Source organism: Pleuronectes platessa, chromosome 3 (genome assembly GCF_947347685.1).
Source record: "Pleuronectes platessa chromosome 3, fPlePla1.1, whole genome shotgun sequence".
In the NCBI taxonomy this organism is placed as follows: Eukaryota; Metazoa; Chordata; class Actinopteri; order Pleuronectiformes; family Pleuronectidae; genus Pleuronectes; species Pleuronectes platessa.
Window position 1 is genome coordinate 23,814,604 of NC_070628.1, and position 14,401 is coordinate 23,829,004.

Here is a 14,401-nt window from a genome sequence, read left to right on the forward strand (position 1 = left end):
TGCATGGATTCACTCAGGTTGAAAGCACTAATTCACTTCTCCAGGTAGGCTTGGAGGGTTCTGGAAAATAGGAGGCTGCTTTATTTCTTATGTTACCGCTAGTAGATGGGATTAGGCTATTCTTTTATCTAAACTTGATAAAATAAGATAATTACCACATGGAACAAGTGAAAGTCTGCACATTTAGGGAATAATAAATGGCTTGTGTGCATCTGAATTTGTTAGACACGTAATAGTTTTCAGTAAATGAAAACAAGACAGTAACTTGTGTATGGTATGTGAAAAAGATATTTTAAAGTCGGGCTTTATAAATTTCGGTTAACTTAAACATATAATTTTAGCATCAATATGGTTTTGTGTTAAGTATTGCATTAGCACTAGACAAACTCAAAGCCCATGTAAAAAAAATACTAGGGTGTTTTAAAATAAATAATAAGCACCTAATGCACACAACCAGTTTCTGATAAAGTAGTAATTGAAAATAAATCTTATACCAGTTTTTAACAAATACAATTTCCCTGTGAGAAAACAAAGGTGCCAGTCATGTGCCATTTTTATAATTGGATAAAGGTACATTTTTTAGTAACATTAAACATTTTTTAAATGTACTTTTCTGGCTCTTAACATATTTTCAGCATAGAGGTGTAAATAACAGCATCAGTGAGGACAGTATTTCCTTCAGCTGCCCAGTCCACATGTTTACATTCACTTCCATGGCTCACTGCCACACTGAGGAACAACTGAGCCATAGTTCGTGTTATTAGTCACTGTGCTTTTCCTTCTTTAACACTGTTTGAACACGTCAACACGTCAACATGTCTAAATAACACAGGGCTGCTCCCTTTCTGCAGCTGCACGTCAGAGTCCGGAGGAGAAGGGCCTACCTCAGAGGTGACCGCAGCAGGGCAGACATGTTGGTTGATGTGGACAAGCCCTCACATTAAACACTACATAAACCGTCAGTCCTTCTTCTCGCTTTAGGCAGGACTGCAGTGTACCAACAGACATTCCCTTCAGAATAACTTCTCCCTCAGCAGCACATCTATCTTGTAGAGAAGTCAGTGACAAGAACAATAAACATGAAGCACCTGTCGCCCCATGAGGGCGCACGGATACGTACAGCACGCGCCCTGGCACCAGCACTATATAATGAAACATTTAAAAAGAAATTCCTCCGCGATATGAAGTCTACCGTGTGAGAATTAAAACGAGGCAGCAGCAGTTTAACTGTGACTTCTGAGAACCACTGTGTGATTTCACTGGAGATTTAAATTCTGCATTTGGCTGTAAAATCAAAAATATAAGTTACGAACAAAATAGAATACATCAAATGCGTTCGTAAAAGAAAATGAAAACAAGCTGAATAAAGCTCAAAAATGCACATTAATACCTCTTAATTATTAAACGACTGACCATTGACTGTAATGACGTTGGCCTACAATGTTATTACAATGTGTCTGGCGCCCTCTAGTGACAGTGAGCTGCAAAAGCCGCTGAAAGCTGAGTTGTGTAAAAGAGGCAATGGTGGGAAGTAACAAAGTACTTTTACCTAGTTGCTGTACTAAAGCACAGTTTCATGTATCTGTACTTCAGTCGATTTATATATCGTGTCAATTTACTCTTAACACATACATCTGCAAATATCTGTGCTTTCTACCTCACTAAATTTTTACAGAGCATTTAGATACATGTTCACTGATCAAATAAGAGTGGAGGACACATTGATCGCATCCTGCAGCAACATCACTGGTGAAGAGAAATGGATTCAGACGAGGCCGCTACTCAGCCATAATGATGAACTGGACAGTTGCATTAAGGAATAGGATCCACATTATAAAATCTTTGCGTACTTGAGCATTTGAGTGCCACCTTAAAAGAAGTAGAGCCTGTTTTAAACCCTGACAACATGCGACTTAATCATTTACACATTTAAAGAAGAAAAAGAATATGCCAGAAAATATTTATTTTGAAAGCTTGTGGAAAACAAACATAGTAGGAATCTACAAATCAGTACAATTGTTTACAAATGTGCATGGTTACTGATAACCCAAGCATAAATGTGGTGCTCAATATCAAATGCCCTTAGTGGTCCATAAATTCGGCCTTGTATAATACATTACTTGGGACTAAAAAAACGGAGGTAAATTACCTGTGGAACAGAATAGTCAAACCTAATAAAACAAATTTAACTAGCTAATTAAAAGAGCTGCCGTCCCATAGGAAGTTGTAATCTATAATCACAATATCCAAATACGTGCATGACATTATTTTTGTGATTTTCGTTAAAGTCATATCATTGAGCATAACTCATTTATCTCCCAGTGGTTCCATTTTAAAAAAATTATAATTGTAGCTGCAAAGCAATATTGGCCAAAACTCCTACACCTACAGACCAGAATTAAATGTGTTGCCTGGTGGAAAAAGCCTCTTCACATCCTTCCAGGAAGCGGTGAAATATATTTAGGTACTGTTGATTTCAGTTTCACAGCTTCTGCTACATGGATGCGGATACTGGTGGGACTGGATGTGGCGCCATCCATCGCCAGTCACCCTCTGCAGTGGTACGCTAGGATCTCCATTTACCCGACACTGAGTTTAGACACTTCTCAGCAGCCAGGGCGGAGGTGAAATGCCAGACTGGGAGAAGTAAGTCCACCACCAAGGCTTCTCCTCCCGCTCAATCTCTCCTTCGCGAGCGTCTGGCTCGCTGTTGCGCCCAAACTGGTTGTAGGGGTCAAATCGATCCCACGTGTCTACTGTAGGGAAGAGGTGGTCGTCGATATCGGGCTCCACAGGAACCTGAAGGCAGGATGAGGGACAAGATGAAGTTGGAGAGAACGTGTGGTGAACTAATGACCGTGCAAGTGTGTCTGATGATCGTATTCACTGAACACAAAAAAATGAAGACGAGGATCCAAACCTTCTCCAACACAAAGTCAACACGTCCCGCCTTGTTCAGTCTGTGAGGCAGATGAACCCTCTTCGTGACCCTGGAGTAACCCTTGGCTGTGGCTGTCAGGATGTGAGTACCAGGGTTCAGCAGCCGCCAGTAGTCTCCATCTTCAGCTGGAAGGGTAGAGACGGAACAGGGTGGGGCAATGAAACATGGGCGGTCAAACAAATCAAAGAGGGAAGACCGTGATGGAAGAGTGTGTTAAAAGAGGATTGCGGGAGAAAATCAATGAAATGTCTAATATCCAACTTTTGCAACCTGGGATTAACAGCTTCAATATGCATGCCTAAAAGTTGGAGAAAAGAGAAATAACCATAATACGATAATATTTACATTAGTGTGATACCAAGACTAAAATGACAGAAAAACATTTATGAGACAAAATTATTGAATGTACTGAGATGTTTTTAGTTTGATCCATGACCCATAAAGTAACATTGAGGAGGCAGGGTTTATTACCTCTACTGTAGCCAGCCACCAAGAGGCGATCTAGATGATTTGGCTTCAATTTATTCATTTAGTCATATGGACTATCTTTATAAAAGTATGTTTGTTATTGATTTTTGTATTGATCGGTTTAAATTCGGTGATGCAAGATTTATAAAATGTCCCTTAATCGTTTGGGTCCATCGAGCATTGAAAGTATTTTTTACTGAATGAATCAATCTACTTCCTGTGATGAGGGGCTTCCTGTATCTCAAGTGTCAGATCTTTTACCTGAGCTGTCCTGTCTGTTATGGCACTGCTGACAATTATGAGGTTTATTTAGAGATGAATACAGATTATAACAGATACAAAAGAATAATAATTAAAATATGAAAACTTACCTGAGGTGACATCTTTCCTAATCCCCCTGACAGAGATGGTAGCACCTTTTATCCCGTTGCCGTCAAGGTCCTTGACAACTCCCTTTATCCCTCGATGGACCTGGTCAGAGACAGGCAGCTCAGAGGACAGCCACATCCATACATTTAAATAGATTCATCATGGACAGAGTGATTACACACATACACCAACAATTGTTATTACTACGCTAGAACCTACTTTTTATAACATTTTATTAATTTATGTTCTTTCTTATCTTTGAAACTAGAAACTTTTAATTGACAAATATTATCAGCTAGCAGTTGCAAAATCAGTAAGTATCTCCCCAGTTGAGAAAGAATTCCAAACAGAAACTTACAGACTCAACAAAACTGAGCAGAGCCTCCTTATTCCTCTTCCACTCCGGGTAAAGCTCGGCCTCCGAGGGGAATTTGTCACAGCCGAGCTCCACGGTGATCTCCAGACAGTTAGTGTGCAGGTAGTTGAAGTCGGACATGCCTGCATGACATGTGCATAATGAGTCCTTCACAGGTAATGGGGGGGGGGAGCATTTGAGAAAGGAGAATGTTAAAAGTGGTGCTGTCTGTAGTTTAAAAAGTTCTGCATCTCACCACCAGCAAAACTGTACCACAGCGCCCCGTTGATGATGCCTCTAGTTCGGTAGAAGGAGGCTCCGCACCTCTCTGTGTCATTATTTGACATGGTGGCGTGGGCGTCCGCATAGGTGCGAGCCAGCTGCTTGAAGAGCTGAGCAGGGGGACATCATCAAGGTGGTGAAACAATGAATATTATCCAGCTGACAACAAAAGTTCACTTATCCTCCTTTCCTACCTGCTCGTCTGGAGTGGGTGAGAAAATCCTCTCCTCTTGGGGGTGTCGAGAGAAGTCGAAGGGATAAGAGACCACCAGGTCTCCTCCATGGAGGCTGGCGGACTGAACGAAGGGCAGTGACCTGATCCACTTCATCACTGCATAGGTCTCTGGTGCCACCTACAGCCCAAAAGAAGACATGCAGAAAATGCAGAAAATGCAGAATCTATGCATGACTATCAAATGTGATTAAGAAAAATTTAACTAATGTCCCTTCACCTTTCCAAACCAGTAGGCATCAGGGATTGGAGTGTGGTCAATGCGGTAGTGCCTGCCGCGGCGATTCCGGTAGAAGACTGAGGTGAGGTCTGGAAAATTGCGGTTCAGGTCGAGGTTCTGGGCGTTGGCCCGACCACTGGTCCAACTATTCATCAAGTGACCCTGAAACATATCGGTTCAAACGACTGGAGGCATTACAAAGGGTCAGACGTCTCTATCATGACTGACAAGATTCCTGATGACGTGTAGACATTAGTAGGAGCAGTGATTACATGAAGAAAATATATGAATATTAGTCAGGAATATAGGTAGGAGCATGTAAGATTATCTTTGTTAATAATATTGTTAACATGTAGACAAGACCATATATCCGTCATGAGGAAAAGTCGATGCAACGATACGAGGACAATAAATCAGAAAATGGAGATCTCTGATTTATCCAAAACAACCAAAAAACATAAATGAGTATATATTACCATATACATACCAATGTAGAGTAAATGTAAAATTTGAGGTTTTAATTTACTTTTTTACATTCATTCAGTATATCTAAAAAATACTATATTACATACAACAAACAGACATAAACACATTTAAAATTACGCCATAGTAGTGAAAAGGTACAACATGCTGCGAGCTTACAACCATGTATGTATTGTGAATCAGTCATGCAGGTGCAATCTGCATGACTGATTCACAAAATATACATGCTAACGACTTAAACCCATGAAACGTTACATGTAGCTGTGTGCGGATGTTTAGATCGCACATTACATACATGGACAGATGATCCTCATCGCTGTGGACTTCACAATGTGACCAGCACAGAGTTTTAAGCGTCAGTTTTTCAAATGACTGCTACGCACATTTGAGCAAACACGTGATCAGGCTACAGAATGTAAACATGCAGAGCTTGTTAGTGTCTCAGTGACAGGTTGTTATAAATGGCTCAATCCATGACCTGAAAACTGCTCTCAGTTGCTTCTACAGTGTAACATACATATACAGCAGTACATGTACAATATAATCTACAGTATAATAGTGAATGATATACGGCTGGATACGCAGAGCTACTATTACTACTTCTACTACTACTAATAATAATAATAATAATAAAAATAATGATAATAATAATAGGGTTTTAGCAGACTCTGGTTGACTAAAATTTGAAATATTGAGCTCCTTTTATATCATTTCAGTTGTATTTCTGCTCATGCGCATATCTTTGGCCGGTTGAAGACTTTATATGCGTGAGAGGAAGGACCTGTTCTAGACTAGTGAGACTATATATACAAAGGGATGGTTGGACGAATGGGCAGACAGACAGATGGACAGACAGACAGGAGGCCGAGAGAGTCCTCCTCCAACACGGCAAGATCAGTGGACAGTACAGAGAGCGGATAATGGCGGTTTGTCTTTCTTTAACTGTTAACAAGATTTACTTCCTGGTTGTTGAGCTCCGGGTCATTGCTATCCTCTACCTCTGCGGCGGCCAGTTCATAGCCATCAGGGTTCATGGAGGCCAGGATGTGGATGCGGGTTGTGTTGATGATGGTCTGAATTCTCTGGTTGCCCAGCATGTACTCTGAGCACAGGTACTGAGCCAGGTAGATGAGCAGCTGACGGCCCAGCACCTCGTTGCCATGCATGTTGCCCACCAACTTGATCTCTGGCTCCGCTACGGTGCACAGAACAGAACCAGACATGATTATAGCTGTATGAATTCATTTTGGACACACACAATATCCACTTATTAACCTTTTAGAAAGTGGTTGTGACACATCTGGCAGACATTCATCAATCCATCCATTCGTTATCTATACCACTCATCCGGGTCTCCAATTAACAAAACCCCAATCTGTCTTTGGATTCAGGGAGGAAGCCGAAGAAAACCAATTCTGGGATAAACATACAAAGTCCACACAGAAAGGCCCGTGATTTGGGAGCTGTCATTTGGAATGGTGTTTTGGCTACATGGTGAATGTAAGACCAACATTTATCCTCCTGTTTTGGTCTCCATCATCTGCAGAGACACTTTAGCTGCTACTTTCTCCACCATGTTCACCAGCAGGTCAACAACTATGCACGCCGATGCCCCCTTGGTGCAAGGTAAGGCCGAAGCAATGAGCTGTGCAGATCAGCTCAGCACTATTGAGGTTTACGGTATATTTCGGCTCATTTTATTTTTTGTTTTTGTTTTAGTTTCACCTTAACTACTGTTTTGGTTCACTCCCACCGTGTTATTTCCAGTACAGAGCTGTATTTATAGATAATGTGATTGTCTTCTAGCTGCCAAGCACCAAAGGAAGGCCATGAACGAGCATGAGTTAAAGAGACTAAATGAACATGGAGACTAAATATGTGACCTCTGTAAAGAAATGTCTATATATCTCAACAATTGAGAAATGTCCAGCACATTCAGGCGAGGGGAAGCGCCTGGGCATAGCGTGCAGGGGGCAGAACCTGAAGTATAGATTCTATGTAGATATCACATGTTCTTGTTTACAGCACCTCAACACCGGCAATTCATCAGAGGCGAATAAATGCAGGATTGGTCAATCAGAAACGGTTTGATGACACTTTCACCACAACCACTATTCAAGACGCTGCCATGTCAATGTCAGGTTCAAATCGTATCTCCAAACATGTAGATGGAAAATCAAGAGGATATATTATCCATAGCTTTTGAAACACAACAAGGGGAACTGAACAGAGAGAGTGTATCACAAGACCTGCTGCAGTTTCTTACTCACTTAGCTCGTGCTGTCCAGGGTTGTTGGTGAACTCGATGGCCAGCAAATCCCTGCCCTCAGTGCTGCGTCCGATGCTGTACACGTGGGAGATATGTGAACACTTGGCCGCGGTTCTCTTCAGTAAGCTGTACATCTGGGCATTGGAGGTGTAGGTGAACTGGATGATGGTGCTGGGTTCTTGTGGAGAGAGGCTGGACATTGCTTGCTCTTGTTTGGCTGGAGGAGGGATACCAGGGTTTAGAGAGGGAAAGGGGAGGTGTGCTAGTTTCGAAGGATGTGCATCGGTGCAAAAGAAAGTGTGAGCTTCACCTCTCATCCCTGCCAGCGGGTCGAAGCAGCCCTCTCGGTCGCTGGCGAAGAAGCGGTCACAGTCAAGGAAGTAGGGCCAGGCCATATCGATGGCCTCAAAGGCGTGGCTGCAGTCCTTCCTCAAGGTCTCACACGTGCTGCGACATGGCTTGATCATCTTGTCGTCCCGGCAGGGCGAGGCGATCACTGCACAGCTTATGAGGCGTATCTCGGGGGAGCACTCGCCGTTGAGCAGGCCGTGGATGACACTGAGGAGGAGGTACTCTGCCCCTGATTCAGCATCCGAGCGAGTCCGGTGGCCAAGGATGTTTGGAAATATGGTTCTGGAGCAGCAGAGTGTAAATACAACACCCACAATCAGATGTCATTGAGCTCATGAAGAAAATTCAGATCGACAGAATAACTGGAATGGATTCAAATGTGTGAGGTTAATGTTTTTAGTGGGCCCTGCTCTGTTTGTACACATTAGTACCAACCTCTATAACCCACCTTGAGTATTCCATATCATTACAGTAGCCCAGGTTTAGCTCTGTACACGTGGCTGTGGGAAGAGAGAAGAAGTGGTAACTCAACTTTTCACCTAACTTAAACTTTACCCAATAAAACACAGCTAAAGGTTACTGTCGGAGCTAATACAATTTCTGGAACCAGCTGAGTCTCTTTAGGGCAAGTGCTGGATAAAAATCTTTCATACAAATATCATGAGTCATTATAAAACTAGTAGCTCTGACTAATGTAGCAGCTGGTGTTTGAAAATGTGAGATATTTTTTGTCTCTCTAAACTCTGTTGCCCTGCAGTTAGAGCTGAGACGCTGCAGCTGCGTCCCCCCTCACATTGGCTGTCTGGAGAGGAGGAGGCCTGTTTCATCTTGCAGCAGCATTTGGTATTTCAAACTCTTTTTCTTCTTCCAGCCCTGAAGGTCAGGTCACGGCCTGAAAATTCAACTACAGGGGCACTCATGTAACGTTTTAGACAGCCCTGCCTTTAAGCATGTGATTTATAGGCTGTATAAAAGGTCAAAAATGTATCCACTTACGTTTTTCTTCATAAACGTTGCTAGTGCATCTTCCTGTGAAAGAGAAGCAGAACAACAGGCATGAGAACACACCGATGGGCCACAAATGCAACGCTAGGAGGCGCCATCTTCACGAGCTGTGGACACGTCAAGGATCCTGTGCTTTTATTGTAAACTGCTCATCTCCAAGCTTTTGTGATTGTGTCGTTAAAAACATCCGGTGACAATGTGTCAACAACACTGTGTGAGCAGTAATGTGTCAACTCTGCGAGCAGAGCACACGCGCCTCTCCAGAGTCTGTGGATCAGAGACTGGAGAGACTTGTAAACACTAAATTAAAACGTTAAGGTTAATTCCAAGTGCCTGTTGAGCAGCAATACGTTTACAAATGTCCCTCTTGTAGTTTTACATGTTCTCACTGAGCCCCACTTTACGCATGACGCGTCAGCCCGCACGCTTTGCTGTGTTTCAGTGCGCATATTTCCACGAGAAGGTTATTTGAAGCTGAAGTCGTCTTACCCAAAAGCTCGTCCCCGGGATGACAGACCTGCTGCGGGGCGCACCAACAGCTCCTCGACCAGGAGAAGAACAGCACCAAAAGTCCTAAACGCATGTTGCAGGACGGGCAATGCTCGAGCTGCTCGGTGTGTGATGTGGCAGTGCGCGTTTGAAGCGGCAACTTCTTTCTCCTGATAATTACCGCCTACACATCACGGAGAGACGACCTCCTTCCTTTGTCTGCGCGGAGCATCCATGACCCGAGAAAAAAGAAAAGAGAAAAAAGTGCGGCGCGCCAGGATTATGGCGCACTGTGTTAAGAGCTAGTGCCGATCAAATTTCACTGCACGTAGCTTGTGTGTGTGTGTGTGTGTGTGTGTGTGTGTGTGTGCGTGTGTGTGTGCGTGTGTGTGTGCGTGTGTGTGTGTGTGTGTGCGTGTGTGTGTGTTGGGGAGGTGGGGGGTGTTACGAGAGGAAGGAACGTGGCTCGTATAAAGGTAGGAGCAACAAGTTCATGCTTGTATTGTTAGACTGACAAATCTTCCCCAATTAAATGGAAGAATAGATTTGGGTACAATTAGTGGGTCTCAAAGCGGAGCCCCTTCCCCTTTGTATTCTTATATAAATCTTGTCATTAGGCAACTTCAGGGATTAAGTCTTCAGCAGTGGTTACCAAGATGGGGTCAGGACCTTACAGAGGGTCCTAAGATAAACCTGTGGGCTCAGCGGAGGATTTAAAGTAACAATAGAGACTTTTTTTTTCTTGTCTCATCATTATGAGGAAAATGTGGATTTTACAAATTAAGAGCCACTTTAGTTTATGTCCTTGTGTGAAATATGATATATGACAATCAATGATTGAATCGTGGACTATTAGTTACATTTATATTGTTGATTTAATGTTTTAAAATGCATTTATATTAGTATTGCTTTACAACCGGTGAAATCACAGTTTTATGCACATGGCAAAACATGGTGCTGGTAAGACTGAGTGAGGTCAGCAAAGGTTTGGATCAACACAAGTTTTTTGACGGTGGGATATATAGAGGATATAGCTACAGGAAATAGAGAATTGAGTCGGCAATGGACATGCTGGAATGAAATGATCAAATAAACCCTTGTTCAAGTTCCCCTGCATCAAGTCTGAGTTCATTGGGTTTTCACAATAAGGTCGACTTTAATTTGTGGGAGCACAAGTCAAAACAAGAGACTCTGCTGACTAAGTGGCCCATAGGAGCTTGGATCATTGGAAAAGGCTACAGTGTGATGGCTATGAAAGACGAATCCGTCGACCCCATAAGCCTCACTTTCACCATGCAATTGTGTGATTTGATAACAAAATTTCACTGACAGATGAAGGCTCGATTTACCGCGCCAAGGACATACGTCTACCATTAAGTAACCAAAAGCACTTCTGTTTCCCCGGCATTTGCAGTAGCTTACTTCAGATTGTGGCTACGTTGCAGAGCCACCAGATTAATGATGGATAATTGAATCAAAAAAAGAAGAGCACCACTGCACAGGGTCTGAGAGTTAACCCGGTCATTAAAAAAAAAAAGGGTGAAATACCTGCACACAGAGATAGGGAGACTTCTAGTTTAAATTGTGATTTTTACAGTTTATTCACACTTTTGAGGTGAAAAGAGCAGTAGACAGGTATACCACTTGGAAGTGATAGGATGGGGAGTTGAAAATGTTGACAGTTAAAGTAATAGTAAGGAAAATGTGTTTTCAAATTATAATTTTATTTCATCTAAAAAAATACTACAAATGAGATAAATCTGTTTGAACTGTTCACACTTCATGGATGTGAACATGATCTGATGAGAGTTCATGTAGCAAAACAGTGTAAACCACTGTTTTATCACAACTGTCCGATAATATATAATAGATACATCCAACAGTATCATTGTATGACATTTAATTATGCTTTACTCAAACAGCAGACTAATTGTATCTGTGGCAGTGGAGTTTATTATTAAATCTGTGTTCTTTGCTATGATATAACATCCTCACACATTTCTTTTAAAAAATGTCACAATCTGTAATATTAGCAACAAAACAGTCATTAATGTTTTTCCCCAGTTTTGCACTGAAAAATGAGGACCACTTCCTGACAAATTTAAAATAATTTAAAAGATACATTTCCATTGATGGCATAGTGCTGTGGTTTTCATGTGGTGTATCTTTGGGATTGCCTCAGCAGGTAAAGTGATGAGCCCTGTGGAAACAACACTCTGACAAGGGCCTTTGGCAAACATCAGAGGTCTCACTGTCTACACTGGCTTGAACAGTCCCATGGTTCAGGCCCTCAAGTGTCCTTGAGCAAGGCACTGACACCTCTCCATCCGCGGGGGCAGCAAATTTCTAAAGTGCCTGACCTCTGAACCTTCCTGAAGAAGGTGATGAAGGTAATGACTCACTTAAAAACTAGCATATTGAGCTCAAGTAATCCTAGCGATGCAGGAATCGTCTGCGGTGTCCAGTGTGCTGCTAATGCTGTGGGCAGACAGCGAGTAACGATCCTTTCTCAGAACCCGGCCGATGACACTGACCAGGACCTTCCTGTACTGGTGCCGCAGCAGACAGTAGACAAACGGGTCACTGGAGGACTTGGCATAGGACAGACATTTGGTGGCGATACCTACGTACCGAGGGATGTGCATGGAGGGCAACAACTCCAGCAACCTGCAGCAGAAATACAAGCAGCATAAGTGGAGGAAGCCAATTTGTCTTACATCATCAAAAGACCCATAATGTGAGTTACCATCTCGTCTCCTTATTGAAATACAGTCACTTTTCATGATGCTGTAAATAACTTGGGCAGAGACTTGAGTGTGGACATATCCACTCATGTCTCCCAAGAAAAACAGCATAATATTAGTATATATAAATATAAGTCAAGTAACAAAGCTCTTTGACCTTCAACAGGGGAGAACACTATTTATTTCCCATTCTGTCAACAGTTATTTTTATTAGTTATTTGTGTTAGAGAGGTGATTTAACTTCAATTAATTTAAGATTATATCAACCTTACTGATTTTCCGGGTCTTTTACATATTACAAAGATGAACATAATAGTCAAACCCATGATCATACAAGCAGGACATGTAATAGATTTTTTAGGTCAGTGTTGTACAAATAGCTCTTCTGAAGGTCAACAAGTTTCTCAGGAAGTCAGTGAGTCACAGTGCTGAGTGTTACCTTGTTATAACATAGGGTGAATAGCAGAGGATGAAGGAGCCGATGAAGATGCAAATTTTCTTAGTGGCACGCTGCCTCCTCTTCTTCTGTTCTGCCAGACATCTCTCCTTCACACTGACAGACACAGAGAACGATTCATTAATTTCTCACCCCACAACAAATAAATAAACAATATTTATATATAAAAATGAATATATATAGTTATAAACATAATTGACAGCTTGACAAAACAGGCTCTGTGTCATGTGTGAACATTCAGAACCCCAAAGCATTCGAATGTAACTCCAGGATTACTGTCATGTGTCTCCAGCCCAAGGAACCAACTTATTTGATTGATCATATTGGTAAAGATTTGTGTTCAAACAAGTGATGTTACATGTCACATAAATGTCAAAATATAATCTGAAAGGTCCATAGCTATTACTTTAAATTGAACAGTTAATGGAATGGTCAGGGGGATCTGAAGGGCACATATTTGAAAGCTGTTTTTCATGTTCAATGTTCATTGCTATTAGATAGTTGCTCCATCTATGAAATACTGATGAATAAATGCATTTTAAGTTGTTTTTTTTTTTGTGTTGGGAACATATCTGGTCAAACTGCCCTGGGAACAACCTCAGCCTCAAAGTTGAATCTCCATCAGCAGTAGACTTTACCTGGGGTGAATATCGACCAGCAGCAGCAGGGTCTGCACTGTGATCACATCTATCCTCTTGCAGTGGGACCTGGCAACTCTCAGAACTTTCAGGTAGGCGAAGGACAGGATGAAGAGGCAGAGCGCGAAGCTGCTGAGGTGGAACAGCACCGTGAAGGTCGTATAGGCTGCGATCTGCATCGACCTCTCCTCCCCGGCCAGGTGCAGCGTGCAGGAGGCGTAGGTGTGGCTGTATCCCCCCCAGTCCATCAGCAGCTGGGAGACAGAAAACGCGAGCGAGTGGAGCCACGAGTACGCCACGATCAGGAGCGCGTCCCTGTAGCGCATCTTGCTGGAGTAACTCAGGGGAAACACCACCGCTATCCACCTGTCCACGCTGAGCGCGGCCATGCTCAGCATGGCATTAGTGGTGAGGAAAGTCTCCGCGAAACTCACAGCCTGGCAGAACAAGTGGCCGAAGGGCTTTGCGCTCTGGGCCACCCCGAGGAAAGTGGCGGGCATGTTGACGATGGCGAGGAGGATGTTGGAGAATGAGAGGTTCAGGATGAAGAGCCCGGGCACGTGCGACCTCAGCTCGGCGCTCTGGGTTAAGCATAGCAGCACGGACACGTTGGTCAGCAGCGAGACCACGGCGATCACCACGATGGACACTTCCAGGAGGAACTCCGGTATCCCCGCATATGTGCTCATCTCTCGAGGCTTTAGCGGCAGCAGCTGTGGGGAGGATGGTGGAGGGAGTGCGCCATGCGCTCTGCTCGTACCCCCCACCGGCTCTGAGAGATGCTCATCGTCCCGGCGCACGTGCCAGAAGCGCTCGTGTGACGAGGAGACACGCGGGGAGACACGCGGGGAGAGCTGTCCAGTGCTGAAACCCCCAAACAAACCGCCCTGTCAGCAACTGTCACTGACATGGAACACTTTTTAAACCTGTTAGGATCTATGTCTCTGCTCGTCTCTCGCCCCCTCCTGCATATGATTACAGTTGTTAAGTAAAAGTAAATCCCTCTCTCCCCTCTGTTTACTCTCGATCACTCTCCAGCGCCTCGTCTCTCGTGGCCAATGCCGTGTGCCCTGCACGTGCTGTTGGTAGCTAAGTCAT

The 14,401-nt window shown here is 43.2% G+C and overlaps 1 protein-coding gene and 1 pseudogene across 2 annotated transcripts; both read right to left on the reverse strand.

The window, feature by feature from the left end:
* Window positions 1-1,948: 1,948 nt before the first annotated feature.
* On the reverse strand, window positions 1,949-9,797 carry cpz (carboxypeptidase Z). Of its 2 annotated transcripts, none has more exons than XM_053419452.1 (13): window positions 9,465-9,797; window positions 8,967-8,999; window positions 8,419-8,470; window positions 7,930-8,252; window positions 7,621-7,836; window positions 6,349-6,545; window positions 4,868-5,029; window positions 4,610-4,768; window positions 4,390-4,525; window positions 4,137-4,276; window positions 3,781-3,880; window positions 2,921-3,066; window positions 1,949-2,799 (listed from the first exon to the last, which is right to left on the reverse strand). In XM_053419452.1, the coding sequence occupies exons 1-13, from the start codon at window positions 9,556-9,558 to the stop codon at window positions 2,596-2,598; spliced, it is 1,962 nt and encodes a 653-aa protein (XP_053275427.1). In that variant the 5' UTR covers window positions 9,559-9,797; the 3' UTR covers window positions 1,949-2,595. The 2 variants fall into 2 exon arrangements, with proteins under 2 accessions (XP_053275427.1, XP_053275426.1); XM_053419451.1 differs by having other exon boundaries at window positions 6,310-6,545.
* A 2,090-nt stretch (window positions 9,798-11,887) lies between these two features.
* LOC128437342 (G-protein coupled receptor 26-like) lies at window positions 11,888-14,401 on the reverse strand (annotated as a pseudogene).

Coding starts and splice junctions, on each gene's coding strand:
- cpz (XM_053419451.1), bottom strand. CDS start 9,558: ATGCGTTTAGGACTTTTGGTGCTGTTCTTCTCCTGGTCGAGGAGCTGT. Junction 6,546..7,620: donor CCCTGGACAGCACGAGCTAA/GTGAGTAAGAAA, acceptor TGTGCACCGTAG/CGGAGCCAGAGATCAAGTTG. Junction 3,881..4,136: donor TGCTCAGTTTTGTTGAGTCT/GTAAGTTTCTGT, acceptor GTCTCTGACCAG/GTCCATCGAGGGATAAAGGG.